We start from the raw sequence: 18,801 nt of genomic DNA on the forward strand, positions 1-18,801 counted from the left end.
GCTCCAATATTTTGACCACCTGATTCGAAGAGCCGACTCATTGGGAAAGACCCTGATGCTGGGAAGGATTGAGGGCAGGAGGAGAAGGGGACGACAGAGGATGAGATGGTTGGATGGCACCACCAACTCAATGGACATGAGTTTGAGCAAGCTCCAGGCGACTCTGGGAGATGGCTGACAGAGAAGCCTGGTGTGCTGCAGTCCATGGGGTCGCCAAGAGTCAGACACGACTGAGCGGCTGGGCGACTGAACAACAGGAGGCCTGGTGGTAACCAAGGCCTCCAAGAACCTTTATCTCTAGCACTATTGTTATCCTTTGGGATAAAATTGCCTTAGGGCACTAAGGAGAAGAACCAAGTTCTTTTGCTGGGTGGGGGTCAGGCATGGTGGGGCCCTGGATAACTGAAACCCAGAGGCAGTCCCCAGGTTCTGTTTAAGTGGATTCCGACTTCCTTCTGTTCACATCTCCCTTCCTTTCCCTCAGCAACCTCCAATGAATGGTGAGACTTCCAGTTTTTAAAAAGATCTTTTTGTCTGCACTGCATGCAGCGTGTGGGATCTTAATTCACCAACCAGAGATGGAACCCACGCCCCCTGCATTGGAAGCTTGGAGTCTTAAGCACTGGACCATGAAGGACGTCCCCTGAGACTGCCAGTTTTAACAGCAGATGCTGCAGAATGCTTGCTGTGTGCAAGGCTCTGTGCTGGGCACTTCAGGGAGGACAGCTGCTCAGGAAACCTGCTCCAAAATACCTGTTTTAAAAGGTCACGGGAGCAGAGAAGTTCATAGGCCTGTCTGTGACTGCTCAGAGCAGGACTGAGCCTTGTCGAGTGGAAGGAAAGAGATGTCCCCAGGGATGTGGGCCAGCTGGGAGTCCACCACTCCATTGTGGAAGTCCTGCATTCTGAAGGAATGAGGATCTGTATGAATGGGCGGGGGCTGGAGAGCCCACTTGTTCCCTGAGCCACGCTGGAGCAGAGGAGAGGGCACTTAGGGCCCTGGCTACAATTCCCTCATCTGCCAGTGGGGTGCTGAGGTGGGAGTGACAACCACTGCCTTCCCCAGGAAAAAGCTCTTGAAGTTGTCATCATCTTGGGTAGACATGTTTCTCAGAGAAGGTGCTAGCTTCGCTGATGATTTTTATAGAATTCTGGAAGCTTGGCAGGATAGAACATTTGGTCTGAAATTCTTGCTCTTGTTTGGAGTCTCTCTAGGCTGCTGTGGCTGTGGCCAGGCAAGAGGCGGAAGCCTCTGAGGCCCTGCCTCCACCCTGGACTGACTGCAGCTCATCCTCCACATGGCTGATGTGTCCTCTGCCACCTCCCCCTGACTTTCAGGCAGTATCCTCTCGGCCCTCTGTGATCTGGCCCCTGTCTACTTCCTAGCTCCACCCCTACCACACACCAGCTCTGTGGGGCTCCCTGTCTTCTTGCCAGACTGGACAACCTTGGCTGAGCCCTGTTGCTTCTTGTCTTTGCATATGCTTTTCCACTTTTACTGGAAGACCATTCTTCCCCTGGCTGCTTCCCGCACACCTCCAGATTTACCTGGATGCCACTGCCTTTGGAAAGCCTTTCCTGGCCAACTCAGGCTTATACTGTGGAATTGCAGTAGTCAGTGTATGTCTCCCTGAAACTGGGATCTCCTGGAAGGCAGGAGTTGTCCTGTTCCTCACAAAACCTGGCAAGTCATTCCAAGGTTTTTGTACAGGCAGAATTTTTAAAAGCTGTGTGTTGGGGGCCGGAGGGGGATGAAGGAGCGGCTGTCTTGCTCCTTTGACACCCAATCTAGGAGCCGTAAAAGCAAAGACTGATAAATTTGACTACAGAAAAACAATTCTACCTAGCAGTAGCCCAAAGGCAAGTTTCCCAGGTGGCACAGTGGTAAGGAATTGCCTGCCAATGCAGGAGACACAAGAGACTAGGTTCAATCCCTGGATTGGGAAGATCTCCAAAGAAGTTATATCAATTTACACTCCTACCAGCAAAGTATGAGGGTGCCATTTCTTCACACCTTCACCAACCTAGTAAGTTGAAAACCCTCATTTCAGTTAGAAATCCCCTCCCTTTCCAGAACCACGGGTGTGGCCGAGGCCTTCAACACAGCCTGGCTTCCCTGACTTAGCCTCTGGCTTCCTCCCTGACTCCAGCTTGTCAAGTCTCCAATCTGTCCTGCATGTACCATGCAGCAGATCTTTATCACACCCCACACTCACCATGAGGCTGCCCTGCTATACAGCTCCTGACCCCCCAGCATGCAGAATCTAGGACCCCACCCAGGTACCCACATCAACACGTGGTAGCGTGTCTCCATCCTCTGCCTCTGTTCTCACTACGCTGGCCCTCCAGGGAGCACCAGCCTGAGTGCCACTCCCTCCAAAAGGCATCGCCTGGCTGCTTCTCAATTCTGAAAATTCTCATTTCAGTGTGATGTTTTGTCTGACCAAGGCTATTACAGAAGCATTGCATATGTTGGTAAAGGACTGGAAACACTTGCCATCTAACAACTAAAGTTTGGTTAATGTGGGACTTACCTAGTGGTCCAGTGGTTAAGAACCTGCCTTGCAATGTAGGGGACATGGTTATCGATCCCTGGTCAGGGAACTGAGATCCCACATTGCCGTGGAGCAACTGAAGCCAGAGTGCTACAACTACTGAGCCCACGTGCCACAACTAGAGAGTCCAGATACCGCAACAAAAGATCCCACATGAGGCAGCAAGGATCCTGCGAGCTGCAGCTAAGACCCGACACAGCCAAATAAACAAATATATTTTTTAAAAGGTTGGTTAAATAAATCAGGGTCATCCTTGCACTGGAACATCACACAGCCACAGTGAGGAAGCTCTCTAGGCTTGACCTGGGAAGATGTCTGAGATACATTATTAAACAAAACGCAAGATGGAGAACAATATATATTGCATGTTAGCTTGTGCATTAAAATAGCAAGAGAAAATGAGGATCTATTTGCTCGAATACCTATTGAAAAACAAGAATTCAGTCCATTGTTTGCCTCTCAGCAGGGGAGTGAGTGGTTGAGAAACAAAGGTAGACCGCTGACTTCATTTTAAGTTTTGAGCCAGATGAATATATTATCCACCACGAAAGTCATAAATACATATATTTTTTAAAGAGTTCCCTCTGCCCTTTATCCAGAAGTTCTTAAAAATGACTTGGCAGGGAGTTGATGCAAAAGACTTGGCAGGGGTATTTGGAGATTTCCATCAAGGCCTTTGGAGTAGAGATGGTCTGTTTTTCTTGTCATGATCTAATAATAGAGGAAGATGACTTCTGAGTATCCCTGGGTGCTCCTTAGAATTTTTTGAGGTCCCTTATCTCAAGGAGCTAACGGTCTTATGGGAAGAAGACTCAAGGCTTTAAAACAGTTAAAACAATCAAGTGATGGAGAAAATAAAAAGTGGAACTATGTGACATAGATTAAGTGCCGTGATTCAGAATTGAGAAGCAGCCAGGCGATGCCTTTTGGAGGGAGTGGCACTCAGGCTGGTGCTCCCTGGAGGGCCAGCGTAGTGAGAACAGAGGCAGAGGGTGGAGACATGCTGCCACGTGTTGATGCAGGTACCTGGGTGGGGTCCTGGACTCTGCATGCTGGGGGGTCAGGAGCTGTACAGCAGGGCAGCCTCATGGTGAGCATGGAGTGTGATAAAGATCTGCATGGTACATGCAGGACAGATTGGAGACTTGACAAGCTGGAGTCAGGGAGGAAGCCAGAGGCTAAGTCAGGGAAGCCAGGCTGTATTGAAGGCCTCGGCCACACCCGTGGTTCTGGAAAGGGAGGGGATGCAAAAGTGAGTTTTTTCCTTCATAACGTGAAGGAAAATCAGCAATATTAAAGTGTTAGGCTTCCCTTGTAGCTCAGTTGGTAAAGAATCTGCTTGCAGTGTGGGAGACCTGGGTTCGGTTCCTGGGTCGAGAAGATCCCCTGGAGAAGGAAACAGCAACCCACTCCAGTATTCTTGCCTGGAGAATCCCATGGACAGAAAAGCCTGGCAGGCTATAGGCCATGGGGTCGCAAGAGTCGGACACGGCTGAGCAACTAAACCACCACCACAGAAAGTGTTAAAACCACAGTCCTTGTGGCAAGTAGGGGCAAGGAGAACTTAATGACAATTGTGCTCATGGTGGTGCAAGACTTATTAACGGTTCCCAGTCGCACCCACTAAAAAGAATTTTGCTTTGGAACTTCCCTGGTGACCCAGTGGTTAAGAATCCTCCTTCCAACACAGGGGATGCTGATTCGATCCCTGATGGAGGAACCAAGGTCTCACACGCTGCAGGGCAACTAAGCCTGCACGCCTCAATGAGAGAACACACCACAGCCACTGAGCCCTGAGCCCGCACACTCGAGCCCCTGCTCTGCAACAGGAGAAGCCAGAACATCACAACTAGAGAAAGCCTGCTCGCCACAATGAAGACCCAGCCCCAGACCGGCTTATCACAGTGTTTCCTCTCAGAATTGTTCAGCCTGCCCTCATGGTTCCTGAGCATTTCGTGGTGTAGAATTTGGAAGAAAAATGGATTGAGATATAGAACTGAGAGGATGGGAGGAAAGGGGAAGGAACGTTACTTTTGGGGTTGGTCCCAGAGTCTCCTTTACTGTGACAAATTCTGGTAATGGGTAAAGGGAGAAAAAAAGGAAAGCATGGAGCAGAGACTTGGGGAACTTCATCCTGAAGAGCTGAGAGGGGCCGAGTGGAGGGGGAGGGCATCAGAGCCATGCAGGCTGGCCAGAAATTGGGCTACAGTTTGGGAATTGACTTTAATAGAGTTTCCAAACTGCTAAGAGGTACAAGGAGGTGGGGGTGGGGAGTAAAAGGATTTTTGAGGATGGTTGCTGAGGATTGTGAGTTTGACAGACTTTAATGTCCTTCAAGAAACTCAAGTAAAGATTGGGTATTTATTTATATTGAAGTATAGTTGATTTACAATATTGGTTTCAGGGATACAACAGAGTGAGTCAGTATTTTTGTAGATTATACTCCATTTAAAGTTATTATCTAAATTGGCTATGTTCTCTGTGCCATACAATATATCCTTGTGGCTAATTTATTTTATACATTGTAGTTCCCTGATAGCTCAGTTGATAAAGAATCCGCCTGCAATGCAGGAGACCCCAGTTCGATTTCTGGGTTGGGAAGATCCACTGGAGAAGGGATAGGCTACCCATTCCAATATTCTTGGGCTTCCCTTGTGGCTCAGCTGGTAAAGAATCTGCCTGTAATGTGGAAGACCTGGGTTTGATCCCTGGGTTGGAAAGATCCCCTGGAGAAAGGAAAGGCTACCCACTCCCGTATTCTGGCCTGGAGAATTCCATGGACTGTATGTATAGTTCATGGGGTCGAAAAGAGTCTGACACAACTTAGTGACTTTCACTACAGTTTTGAAACAGGAGGGAAGGGGGCAGAGCACAACCTTTAAAAGAATGACATAGCCCAAGGATATGACATAAACTGATTAGAACCAAATAGGTCCAAGGTGGTAGACAACTCCCACTAGACCTTGAGCCTCAGTAAAAGCTCATTGTAACACATTGGCTCATGTAACACATTGTAACCCATTTGAATGTAGAGTTCCAAAGAATACCAAGGAGAGATAAGAAAGCCTTCCTCAGAGATCAATGCAAATAAAGAGAGGAAAATAATAGAATGGGAAAGACTAGAGATCTCTTCAAGAAAATTAGAGATACCAAGGGAACATTTTATGCAAAGATGGGCTCAATAAAGGACAGAAATGGTAGGGACCTAACAGAAGCAGAAGATATTAAGAAGAGGTGGCGAGAATATACAGAAGAATTGTACAAAAAAGATCTTCACGGCCCAGATAATCACAATGGTGTGATCGCTCACACTCACCTAGAGCCAGACATCCTGGAATGTGAAGTCAAATGGGCCTTAGGAAGCATCACTACGAACAAAGCTAGTGGAGGTGATGGAATTCCAGTTGAACTATTTCAAATCCTGAAAGATGATGCTGTGAAAGTGCTGCACTCAATATGCCAGCAAATTTGGAAAACTCAGCAGTGGCCACAGGACTGGAAAAGGTCAGTTTTCATTCCAATCCCAAAGAAAGGCAATGCCAAAGAATCTCAAACTACCACACAATTGCACTTGTCTCACATGCTAGTGAAGTAATGCTTAAAATTCTCCAAGCCAGGCTTCAGCAATGTGTGAACCGTGACCTTCCAGATGTTCAAGCTGGTTTTAGAAAAGGCAGAGGAACCAGAGATCAAGTTGCCATCCGCTGGATCATCGAAAAAGCAAGAGAATTCCAGAAAAACATCCACTTCTGCTTTATTGACTATGCCAAAGCCTTTGACTGTATGGATCACAATAAACTGTGGAAAATTCTTAAAGAGATGGGAATACCAGACCAACTGACCTGCCTCTTGAGAAATCTGTATGCAGGTCAGGAAGCAACAGTTAGAACTGGACATGGAATAACAGACTGGCTCCAAATAAGAAAAGGAGTACATCAAGGCTGTATATTGTCACCCTGCTTATTTAACTTATATGCAGAGTACATCATGAGAAATGCTGGGCTGGAGGAAGCACAAGCTGGAATCAAGATTGCCGGGAGAAATAACAAAAACCTCAGATAGGCAGATGACACTACCGTTATGGCAGAAAGTGAAGAAGAACTAAAGAGCCTCTTGATGAAAGTGAAAGAGGAGAGTGAAAAAGTTGGCTTAAAGCTCAACATTGAGAAAACTAAGATCATGGCATCCGGTCCCATCACTTCATGGCAGATAGATGGAGAAACAGTGGAAACAGTGGCAGACTTTATTTTCTTGGGCTCCAAAATCACTGCAGATGGTGATTGCAGACATGAAATTAAAAGATGCTTACTCCTTGGAAGGAAAGTTATGACCAACCTAGATAGCATATTGAAAAGCAGAGACATTACTTTGCCAACAAAGGTCCATCTAGTCAAGGCTATGGATGGTTTTTCCAGTGTTCATGTATGGATGTGAGAGTTGGACTATAAAGAAAGCTGAGCGCCACATAATTGATGCTTTTGAACTGTGGTGTTGGAGAAGACTCTTGAGAGTCCCTTGGACTGCAAGGAGATCCAACCAGTCCATCCTAAAGGAGATCAGTCCTGAGTGTTCATTGGAAGGACTGATGTTGAAGCTTAAACTCCAATACTTTAGCCACCTCATGCGAAGAGCTGACTCATTGGAAAGGACCCTGATGCTGGGAAAGACTGAGGGCAGGAGAAGAAGGGGACGACAGTGGATGAGATGGTTGGATGGCATCACTGACTCAATGGACATGGGTTTGGGGGGACTCTGGGAGTTGGTGATGGACAGGGAGGCCTGGTGTGCTGCGGTTCATGGGGTCGCAAAGAGTCGGACATGACTGAGCGACTGAACTGAACTGAACTGAACACATTAGCATGCTACATGACACAGCCACAGGGGCCATAACAGTTCTAAGGCCAACCACAAAGGTCAAAAGTAGGCGGTGGCTCAATTCCTGGAAACTCCCACCCCTTCCCCAAAATAGCTGGAATATTCCTCCCACTTATTAGCCTATAAAATTACTCACCCCTATAAAAACTGACAACCCTATATCCTGGTGCTGCTCTCGCCTTCTGAGATGGCCCACACTCTGTAGAGTGTGTTTTTCTCTAAATACTTCTTACCTATCACTTTGTCTCTCACTGAATCCTTTCTGTGATGAGACATCATGAACTTGAACTTCATTAAGTCCTGAGACCAGGAGTGATCTCAGTTAAAAGACCATGAGTCCAAGTCCCAATCTGAGTTACAGTTTCAGTTTGCACCTCCTCATCCCCTGTCCCTATCTTTTCCCTCCCTACTTTCCCCCTTGGAAATCACTAGAATACTAGGTCTTTTACATTTCTTTGCCAATGTGTGCTTCTCTGGTGTGTTGACATTGCAGGGCTGAGCCATTTGAAGCCCTGGATTATATCTGGGTTATGTGTATGTGTTGTGTGGTCCTTATACTGCTGAGAGTTTCACTGCTTTCACATCACCCTCCTAAACACAAAGCCTCATAATAGAATCAACTAGTATATTTAATTCCATTTTATAGATAGGAAAGTGAAGGTCACCCAGCCAGTTTCTCTTTCTGCCCTGAAGCCACCTGTAAGTGGGCTGCTGCGGCTTCAGAACAGAATTTCCATCCTCGTTAGCATTTACCTCCCTGGGACCTGTGTAAACACCCCCTCCGCCACACACCACCACCACCAGATACCTTTTTTCAGCCCCAATTTAGCAACTGCTTCTTTACATTTCCCATCCTGTAGCTTCCCTCATACATACACTGTGGTTTCTTGGGCAGCACGAAAATCCGAAATGTCACGCAACTGCCTCTGAACAAAGAGCCCTAGAGTCAGCTCCCAGTGACTGACAGCTTGTTTACACCAAGAGCTTCCTGGTGGAACCAAATATTCCATAATATTCAAGGCAGGCTTGGTGCTGCCTGGGGCAAGGCAAGGGGAAGGAGCAGGCCAGGAGAGCTGCTAGCTGTCTAATAGCAAAGGAATGCCAGCAGTAGGTGGCTCTGAGGGCAAGAGCCAGATGGGAGATGAGAACTTCCGGGCCTTTAGAGGACAGCTGCTAATCCAGGTGTGATCTAGGAGCATGTCAGTTACTTGCTGTAACAGGCTGGCCTCATGGTAGCTTTATCTGCTGCAGTGACATGGTTACTGTTTGCCTGCTGGCCCAGATAGCAGGTCACTGAGACTGGAAGCCCCGCAGACTCCTTTTGGGGCCTCTGGATTCCTGGAAAAGGTGGGGAGAGTTCAAAAGTGCCTTGTTTGTGTCGACAAGGTAGATGAGGGCTGAAGGGTTTCCGGCTATAGCGATTGGCTTGGAAGCCGCCTGCAGAAACACGTGGATGCACGCAGGAAGGAGAGGCTGGAATGCTCCTCAGGGCCTGTGGAGAGCTTGGGGGTGGAGGTAAAGATCATTTCTTATTTTGGGGAGAGATCAGGGCTTGGGGGCTCATATGTCACTGGGAGCTTCTGAAAACCACTCTCTTTGGTAGGGGAGAAGTTGAGCTCTGGAGCCCCACAGTGGGGGGAGGAGGGGAAGCTGGCATCATGAGAACCAGGGAGGGAAGGCCATGGAAGGGTGCTCGTGTTTATCTAGCACCTGACCTGTGCCAGACACATGCTTTGCTTACCTTATCTCATTTCATCCTCTAAGCAGCCTTCAAGATAGGCATTGCTATCCCCATTAAAAATAACAATAATAACCTGAAGCTCAGAGAGAAGGAAATAAAAATTCTCCCAACTGCATACCAAGCCATGGCCTCTTAGAAGGGAAAGGAGAACGTGTTATGAAGCTGCTCACATAGGCTGGTCCTGAGCTGGGAGTGGAGAGAGGTGCAGGTAGGCTGACCACGCATCTTGTTGTCGAAGGCGGGCTCTTACGAGAGTGAAAAGGGGCAGTAAATATGCCAGGACAATAGGCATCAAGTGGGACTGTCCTGGGAAAACCAGGATGCGTGGCCCCCTTACCACAGAGCAGCTGAAGGAAGTACTGTTCAGAAGCCGCGCCCTGTGAAGTCACAGCTACCATTTATGATGTAATCCTCATAGCAATCCCTAAGGGAGAGTGTATTATTCCATTTGACAGATGAACAGACTGAGGCTCAAAAGCACCACTTCACTTTCTCAACGTCCCACAACATTTAAGTGGGGAAGATCTGGCTGGCTGCAAGTCCTGGTTCTTGCTGTGAATCACACTGCCTCCCAGGCTCAGGGCCTTTGGAGGAAGACCAGAGACAGAGGCCAACTGGAGAAGCAGAGGTAAAGGGCTTGGGTCTTGGAGTGTGACAGACCATGTGACAGCCTCTCTGTGGCCTCTTCCAGGACTTCACGTGAGCAGTGGCTGGGGACAGTGGGGTGCTGGGGCAGGGTGGAGGCCCCAAAGGCTTCTGCAGCCTGCCCTGATCTTCCTGGACCTTCAGGGGGCAGTGGCCAAAGCCAGAATTACTAGGAAGAAAAAAAAGTCATCGTTGTGTTGCCGTATGTCTATGACTAGTGAACAGGAACACTGAGAAATTGAATGGTAGGTATCCTGGAGTCAGGACTGTCCCCTCTGGTCTATAGACCCCTTTTCCTTCCAGTTCAGTCCCTCTGGGCCTCCTGGAGAGACCGTAGGGGTCTGGGATGCAGGAATACTCTAGGTCAGGGGCAGAAAGCCTGCAAGGTCACACACATGTGGAGGGTTTGTGAGCCTTGGGGTTAGTTCCTACTCCGTTCTCCAGCCAGCCTGACATTCCAGGAATGGGTCAGCAGCCATAACACAGACAATGGAGGGCCCGGTCCAAACCTCAGATGACTTTGCAGGCTCCTTAACTCATTGCATCACAGGTGGATGGGCAGGGAATTGGACACTGGTCATCCCGCCAGTCAGAACACACCACCTGTGTGCTCTCAGACCTGGGCTGGCAGGGCTGATAAGGGAAGAGAAGTCCCTGCCCTCAGGGATGATGAGTCGGCCTGGGGTACTTCCCTCAAGTACAGTAGCCTGTGGCCTCTGCAAGTTAATGTTGCATAATCAAGGGCTGATCATGTTTCTTCGTTCATAAAAAATCTTTTAAAAAAATTAATAGAACAATTTTATGGACTCTGAGGGAGAAGGTGAGGGTGGGACATTCTGGGAGAATAGCATTGAAACATGTATATTATCATATGTGAAACAGAACACCATTCCATGTTCGATGCATGAGACAAGGGCTCAGGGCCGGGGCAATGGGATGACCCAGAGGGATGGGATGGGGAGGGAGGTGGGTGGGGGGTCCAGGAAGGGGAACACATGTAAACCCATGGCTGATTCATGTCAATGTATGGCAAAAACTATTACAATATTGTAAAGTAATTAGCCCCCAACTAAAATAAATAAATTAAAAAAAAAAAAGTGAGTAAATCATTTTACTCACTGGGTAATAAAAAAAAAAGGAACAATAAGAAAATAAGAGCAATAAATAAAATTAAAAGATCAAAAAAAAATTAATAGACTTCATTTTTTAGAGCAGTTTTAAGTTTACAGGGAAAGTGAGTGGGAAGTGCAGAGAGTTTCCATACACCTTCCTCCTCTACACGCACAACTTCCCCATATTCATTCATTTCTCAAATTCTGTGTTCCACACACTGTCCTGGACCAAAGGCCCAGCCCTATCATCAAGGAACAAGGAGGGAGGAAGGGATGGAGGTAAGTAGGCCTAGGGTGCCAAGGAAGCCCAGCAGAACAGTCCTCCCAGCCTGCAGGGGTGGTCTGAGGAGTGAGGAAGGACCTCAGAGGGAGTTCCCAAAGTGTTAGTCTCTCAGTTGTGTCCGACTCTGCAACACCATGGACTGTGTAGCCTACCAGGCTTCTCTGTCCATGGGATTCCCAGGCAAGAATGATGGAGTGGGTTGCCATGCCCTCCTCCAGGGTATTTTCCCAAACCCAGGAATTAAACCTGCATTTCAGGCAGATTCTTTACCATCTGAGCCAACCGGGCAACCCAGAGGAGGTTCCACCTGGGCTGAATTCTAAGGGTGTGGGCATTAGCAAAGAGTAGGGATGGCAGGATTGGGATGCAGTGCGTACAAAGGCCTGGGGCCAGAAGGCACACCTGACCCAGATTCTGTAAAGCCCACAGCTAACCGGTTTAGTCTGAGGAGGAAGGGTCCAGGTAGGCCAGAGTCGGTGGGAGGGGCTTACCAGTGTGGGTGGGGCCAGCACTGGCCCTTGAAAGAGTTAGAAAGCTCAGGTACTGAATTGTGCAATTTGTGGCTTTAAATGTGTCCTGAAGATGCTTCAGGGTTTTTCACTGTTGCCTCAAGTACCAGCCCCTTGAGAACAGGATGGGTTTTTCTGGTGGCCCAGGGCTAACCCCTGCTTTGCTTCTGCCCAGATACAGCCTTGACCAACAGTCTCACATCTCACAAGGAAGCAAAGTCCACCTGGCAAAAGTCAGGGGCCTAGAAGGGCTTCTCGGATCATGTCAGGTTTTCTCCATTCATCCCTGGTGGTAGTTCCAAGGAAAGAGGGGTACGAGGAAAAGGAAGCCTTTTCTAATAGAGCAGGCTGACCAAGGCACGGGGAGAGCAAGGACTTGGACCCCTGTCCGCAGCATTCAGGAGGCAGCGCCTGAGCTCCCTGGGAGGGGCAGCCACCAGGACCGGATTAGAGGAGAATGCCCCGTGCAACCGAGCCTCAGAGCCTTGCTCACTTGGTTAGAAAGTGCAGACAGTAAAGTATGCCTTTTTCCTGTGGCTCTGAAAGAGGAATGAGGATGAAGGGACTCTGAGGTCATCAGAGAGCAAAGATAGTCCTGGACTAGACTAGACCAGAGAATTCCCAAAGGAATCCTGCAGTAAGAGCCAAACCTCTTCCCCGCCCCCATGGCTCTGCCTGCAGCCAAGGAGCCCCACCTGGTGATGAGAACCTGCCTGTTAGAGGTCTTGGGCCATGAACACGCACCTCTCACGAGCTTCGGGGGAGGAGACTCACCTGTGCTGAGCCCTGTGTGCTAGGCCCTTTGCACACATGACTTGTACTTCATCCATCATCCTGTGAGGTGCGCACTGCTACCATCCCCGTCTTAGTGGTGAGTAAACTGAAGCTGGGGGAGGTGAAGTGACTCACCAAAGGCACAAACTGGTGGTAGTGGGTAGAAGGGAATAAGGTGAGCAGAGGCCCAACGGGACAGGGCCTGGGGCCAATAGCAGTTGGCTGTGGGAAACCAAGGCAGGTGCCTGTGAAATGAGAACTTTCTCCCTTTCTCATGAGCTGAAGTGAACATAAAACAATGCACTTCGCTTCCCCCAAAGTTTGGGCTGTATAAATAGTGACATGGCATGCAGGTCAAAGAAGGGGATTGTTCCTCCTTCTACCTGAAGGGCTAGGATCCTTTCAGGGCCCCCACTGCCTAATAGCCACAGAAGAGCCAGCACACTGTACCAGGCCAGATGGACAGGGAGGAGCAGCCTGGGGAGACTGGTATATCCTAGACCTCTGAGGAATCTCCTGGAGGCAGAGTTCAAGCCCATAGTGGGAAAAACATCCTGGAACTTAGGAATTATGAAAATGGAGTGAAAAATGTGAGGTAGTGAGCCTCTTATGCTGGGAGCAGAGGCTGGAGGACCCGAGGTGCGGAGAGGGCTCCTGCCTAGCCTAACAGGTGGTCTAGATTGAGGCCTCACATTGATGGAGCACATAGTGTCCACCTTTCCACCACACATGTCCCTCAAACACAGGGTTTTAGGCCACACAGATGGCAAGGCTGACCCTGCCTAGCTTCGGCTGGGCTCAGTTTGTTCTGCTGTTCTGCTTAGACTGCTTTGGGGAAACCAGGCATTGGAAATGGTGGAGGTCTCGGACCTGTGAACTGGCCGCTGCTGGCCTATCTGAGGTCACCTTTTTCAGAATGCTGAATATTTTCTAGTGCCCTGGACCTTCCAGCTTCCCATCATGGAGTCCCCACTCAATCAGAACCTAGGAGAAGCCAACAAACTGCTGCCCTCCGTCCCCATCACCTGTGTGGACACCAAGACTTCCCAGAGCACCCTGATCTCCCTAAAGAGAGGGCTTCCCTGGCCCTCACACCTCAGAACTCTCACTCTTGATCCTCTCTGTCTCTGACATTCTGTAGTCCCCAGACTTTGCCCTTTTTCTTGACAAGGGCTCCAACCCACGTCCACTGCAACTTCCCACTGCCGTCCACCAGCCTCCAGACCTGGCCCTGTCAATGGTTCTCTCCCTGTCTTCTACTCTCCGCTTGGCCTGTCTAGTCTCTGCTGAGTTTGAGGGGCTAGGGCCAGTCACGATTTTTTAAATTGAGGTAGAACATATAATATGCCACCCAGGTTAAGCTAGAGAACACTTTCAGGTCCATCCTTTTAAAATGACTCGATCCCCTAGAATCCCACAGCTTTATTATTGGACACTTGGCAGCTGTTGCCTTTTATTCCAGCTAGCTGCAGGAGGGGGAAGCATTCTGGGAGCTGTTTGTTTTTCTGCCGGCCTGACCTAGCACAGTGTGAGGCCCATCGGAGGTGCCCCTTGAGGCCCATTAGATGGGGGAGTGTCTAGCTTCCCAGGTGTGTCTTAGCATATGTGCTCAGTTGCCCCCTCAGAAATGCGGGAGAGGTGACAGGTGAACGATGGGGTCACGGGAGTGCAAGAAAAGCTCTGAGCACCGAATGTGCTGGTTCTGTTCAGGTGACCGGCCACCCCAGTGTGATGTGTGTAGGCCTGGAGGCACACATTCCCAGCAGAAGGTTCAGGTGTGTAGAACTCTGTGTGTGGAATGCCCTTTCTAGAGGGCACTGGCCACAGCATGGGGCTGGCCAAGCTCTCATCCTGGGCCCTGGGACTTCAGGCTTGAGCACCCACCATGGCAGGATCAAATAGCTGAAGGAAGAGGGCCAGGCCCAGCTCCGGGGAGCCTTTGAAGTCGGATGCCTGGTGCAGAATGTTCTGAGGGAGGTGAGAACACACAGGTTCTCGGTGGAGGCCAAGACCCCCACTGCTGGCCTAAGGGAGTCTGTCCCTGGCTCCTCTTGCTTCAAGGCCTTGGGAGATGGTGTCCTCCAGGAAACAGAGCCATGGCCTGGGCTTGAGCAGAAAAATAGGCTCAGCAGGAAGGAGTTGGAGGGAAGTGGGAGGCATGGTAATGTGGGAATGGGGTGTGGTACATGAAGTTCAACAGCTGTCCTGAAAAACTGTGTCTCCAGTCTATTGGAAGACTTGAAGACTCACTCCCTCTTTGCTCTGGGCAGAGAGGAACCTCTTCTCTGAGGTCCAGATGCTGGTTGTCACTGAGGGTCTTCCTCTTGCATGGGTTCTGAGTCCCTCAGATCATCCTGTTCCTGTCTTCTTTTATCTTTTTGATTGTAATAAATATTCAGGGGTCTCACCCAAGGCTTGGGGATACTGGGTGAATCTGATTTTACATCATATCTGTTAACTCAAGGGTCAGAATCTGATTTTACATCATATCTGTTAACTCCCAGGTCCATCTGACACCAAAATTTGCTTTAAGGCAGCATAGTGGCAACGTCTTATTATGAGGGATGGGCTGTCCCTCCATGATTAGTAGAGGCATGATCACAAGCATATGATGTTAATAGGGAAGGAGAAAGAGAAGGAACAGAAGTGCATACCAACTGTCAGTGTAGATGATAGGGATTGAGGTGTCTTAGATCAGCCTCTGAATGGGGGAGGCTAGGATGTGAACATTTCCTGAGGACCTACAGTGTGCCAAGCACTTGCTTGTGTATGATCAGCAGGTATATTATTATTTTTATTTTACTAAGAGGGAAGATGATGCACAGAGGATTTACCCAATTGGAGTAAAAAAGGTGGAGATAGGTTTTGAGCCAGGTGTGGCCAACTCCAAGATTGGCCCTCTTTCTTCTCCATGGAAAGTGATCTCCAGTTGCTATGAGTATGCCTGCAGGATGGGATGTCAGCCGCCAAATAGAGAGCTAGTTTTCAGACATTTGAGGGACATCTTCAACGTGTAAGAGAGGCCAGAGCAACAGAAAAGGGGAATGTCTCTGAGATTTGATTTGGTGGCACCAATGTACAGAGAGGCTGAGCTTTTGGTAACGGTAAGAAGAGCTAGAGCCCTGCTTTCTCTCTCCCCTCCCAGGTCATTGGGAAAGAAGCTGCACTCTAGGCAGCTGCAGTCAAGAACACAGGGTTCTCTCTATCCCCAGTGCCCAGCTGAGAGGTACAGGATCTCCCTGGGAGTGGCAGGCCAGCAGCATGTCTCATCTCCCTCACCTCTGTGTTGAGGTGTATTCCAGGTAAGAGTATCTGAGAAGCCTGGGGCCTTTTTCCTCAACCCATTTCCAACTCAAGGTGGAATGTCTACCCTAGACATGGAAGTCAGAGCATACTGAGGCCTTGACTCTCTCACTTCTAGGAGAGGCTAGTTTAGAAGACCAAAGGCTACTGCCCCAACCCAGCATCCTTATAAAGCAGGCTATCACTCCAAGACACGTTTCAGAGCAGTGATACAGATGTTTCGTACAAAGACCGAGGAAGTCCATAAAAACTCTGATGCTCTCCTCAAGGGAACTGGCTTTATTTGCACAGAGTGTGGGGAAATTCAAGCACATCAGTGCTCTCCAAACAATGGAGATATTGGTGGTAAGAAATTAAGTCTGGTAGTGCTTTGAAAAAAGCTAGCTAAAAATTAGACCATCTAGAAGTTTGTAGAGAGAAGCAAAGAGCTAATTGAGAAAAACCCTCCTGAGATCAGAACAAACTTCAGAGACTAGCCTCCAGTCACCAAAAACTTGGCCTCTCTGTACCCTGATGCCAAATCCAATCTGGGAGACAATTTTGGGTAAAATAGAAAAGGATAATTTTATTACTTTGCCAGGCAAAGGAGGACACACTAAGCTTCTGCCTTGAAAAACTATGTGTCCCAACCTGAGAGGATTTGATAAAGGGTTTTATAACAGTGATTCAAAAGTGGGATCTCTGACAAGATTAGGGTGTGTGTAGGGCCTGCACGCCTTTAATCCCGTCTCAAGTGATCAGGTCTCCTAATCTTGAAGAGCTTCTGTGGTCCCTTTAATCTGGCTTTAGGTGGTTTCTTGGCTTCTCCTCCCTTGATTAGCAACTGTACAAATTTGCCCTTTGGAACTCAGAGAAGGTCATGAAGGCTGGAGTCTTGCCTACAAGAAATGAGGGACAGAAAGTCCTCCTTGCCTGGGAGCCCCACAGGGCCTTACTCTGTTTCACTCCTGCAAAGGGACTTCATTTCTTTGGATCATACTGTGGAGCAATCTATGCCCCAGCGCATTGTTGAAAACAATAGAGCAAGTAGCCAGCAATTGGTGGAGGCTAGCCGCTGGGTGTGATACAGGAGATGGTGACCAAAAAAAAGATGGTGACCTCTGCCTCTCTCATAACATGGTGCTCTCTGGCATCACAGTGACTGGTAATGGATACAGGACTCCACGTGTATCTTTCCAACATCTTCTTACAAGGATACCAGTCATAGTGAATTAAGCCCTGCCCTTGCTTCCCAGGTGGCTTAGTGGTAAAGAATCTACCTGCCAATGCAGGAGATGCTGGTTCAATCCCTGGATTGGGAATATCCCCTGGAGAAGGGAATGGCAACCCACTCCAGTATTCTTGCCTGGAAAATTCCATGGGCAGAGAAACCTGGCAGGCCATGTTGCAAAGAGTCCATGGGGTTGCAAAGAGTCAGACATGACTGAGCATGCATGCAAGCACGCATAATTCCAATGTGACCCTAGCTAATTAATTAATTGTATCTGCAATGACTCTATTTGTAAACATGGTCACCTTCTGAGAAACTGGGGGTGGAGTGGTTAGGACTTCAATAGATGTCTTTGGTGAGCACAATTCAACCTCTATCAGAAGTGACACTATTGGGCTTCCCTAGTGGCCCAGTGGTTAAGAATCCACCTTGCAGTGCAGGGACACCAGTTTGATCCCTGGTCCAGGAAGATCCCACGTGCTGCAGGGCAACTAAGCCCGTATAGCCTGTGTGTTACAACTACGGAGCCTGCGCTCTAGAGCCCCCAAGTTACAGCTACTGAGGCTGTGCAGCCTAGAGTCCATGCTCCACAAGAGAAACCACCACAGTGAGAAGCCGTGCACCACAAATAGGGAGTGCCCCCTGCTTGGCGCAAGTAGAAAAAGCCCATGTGCAACAATGAAGACCCAGCGCAACCAAAAATAAAAATCTTTAAGAAAGAAGTGACACTGTCAGAAGTGAAAAGACAACCCATAGAATGTGAGAAAGTACTTACATATTATGTATCTGATAAGGGGCTTTTATTTAGAATATATAAAGAACTCTTACAACCCAATAATAAAGACAGTTAAACCCAATTTTTTAGGAAGCAAAGGAGGAAGATTATACAAATGGCAAACATGAAAACTTGTTCAACATCATTAACCATTAGAAAAATGCAAATCAAAACCATGATGAGATACCAGTTTACATCCACTTATAATAAAAATGATAGTAGCAAGTGTTATCAAGGATGTAGAGAAATAGGAACCCTCATCTAGAACTAGTAGCAATGTAAAATGGTACACTTGCTTTGGAAAACAGTCTGGTTGTTCTTCCAATGGATAAACAGACTTAGCATATAAGTCAGCAATTCCACTCCTAGGTATATACCCAAGAGAAATGAAAGCATAGGTTCATACAAAAACTTGTACAGAAATGCTTATAGCAGCCTTATTTAAAATAGCCAAAAAATTGAAAAACTCAAATGTTAATCCATGGATAGATGGATAAATAAAATGTGGTGTATCCATACAATGCGATGTTATCCAGCTATAAAGTGAAATGAAGTGCTGGTACCTAACACAATATGAATGAACCTAGAAAACACTGTGCTAAGTGAAGGTAACCAGTCACAAAAGACCACATAGTATATGATTTCATTTACTTGAATGTCCAGAATAGGCAAATCTACAATGTATAGAGAGAAATGGATTAGTGGTTGCCTAGGGCTGAGTGGTTAGTGGGAAAGTAAAGAGTGACTGGTAATATACAGAGTTTCTTTCCTGGGGGATTAAAATACTCTAAAATCAGTTGTGGTGACAGTTGTTCACCTCCATGAATATGTTAAAAAACATTGAATTGTACAATTTAAATAAGTGAATTCTATTCTATGATATGTGAATTGTACCTCAATAAACATATATTTTAAAATGGACAGAAGATCCTAGAAGCTTCCAGAAAGTGACACCAGATCTTATACAAAGGATCAGGAATCAGGTCAGCATCAGATCTCTTAATAGCAATATTCAAAGC

At 47.9% G+C, this 18,801-nt stretch overlaps 1 protein-coding gene and 1 long non-coding RNA gene across 4 annotated transcripts in view; one reads left to right on the forward strand and one right to left on the reverse strand.

Moving 5' to 3' along the window:
- The window catches only part of PPCDC (phosphopantothenoylcysteine decarboxylase), a 30,725-nt gene extending 25,078 nt beyond the window's left edge, over window positions 1–5,647 (forward strand). Inside the window, exon 6 of one of the 3 annotated variants that reach the window (XR_014071115.1) lies at window positions 4,246–4,669. Coding sequence is in view for 2 of the 3 variants with exons in the window: in XM_081549506.1 (XP_081405632.1) it covers window positions 4,246–4,352 (107 nt within the window). In the remaining variant the exon portion in view is untranslated. Of the gene's footprint in view, window positions 1–484; window positions 3,431–4,245 lie in introns of those variants that run through there. The other 2 variants (XM_081549506.1, XM_081549507.1) reach the window with 2 other exon arrangements.
- A 2,395-nt stretch (window positions 5,648–8,042) lies between these two features.
- Window positions 8,043–9,558, reverse strand: LOC145529326 (uncharacterized). Its single transcript, XR_014071116.1, has 2 exons — window positions 9,172–9,558; window positions 8,043–8,932 (listed from the first exon to the last, which is right to left on the reverse strand). It is a non-coding gene; the product is annotated as an uncharacterized LOC145529326 (long non-coding RNA).
- Between the last annotated feature and the right edge of the window lie 9,243 nt (window positions 9,559–18,801).

The sequence above is a fragment of the Giraffa tippelskirchi genome, chromosome 12 (assembly GCF_054371585.1).
Source record: "Giraffa tippelskirchi isolate mGirTip1 chromosome 12, T2T-mGirTip1v1.2.pri, whole genome shotgun sequence".
NCBI lineage: Eukaryota > Metazoa > Chordata > Mammalia > Artiodactyla > Giraffidae > Giraffa > Giraffa tippelskirchi.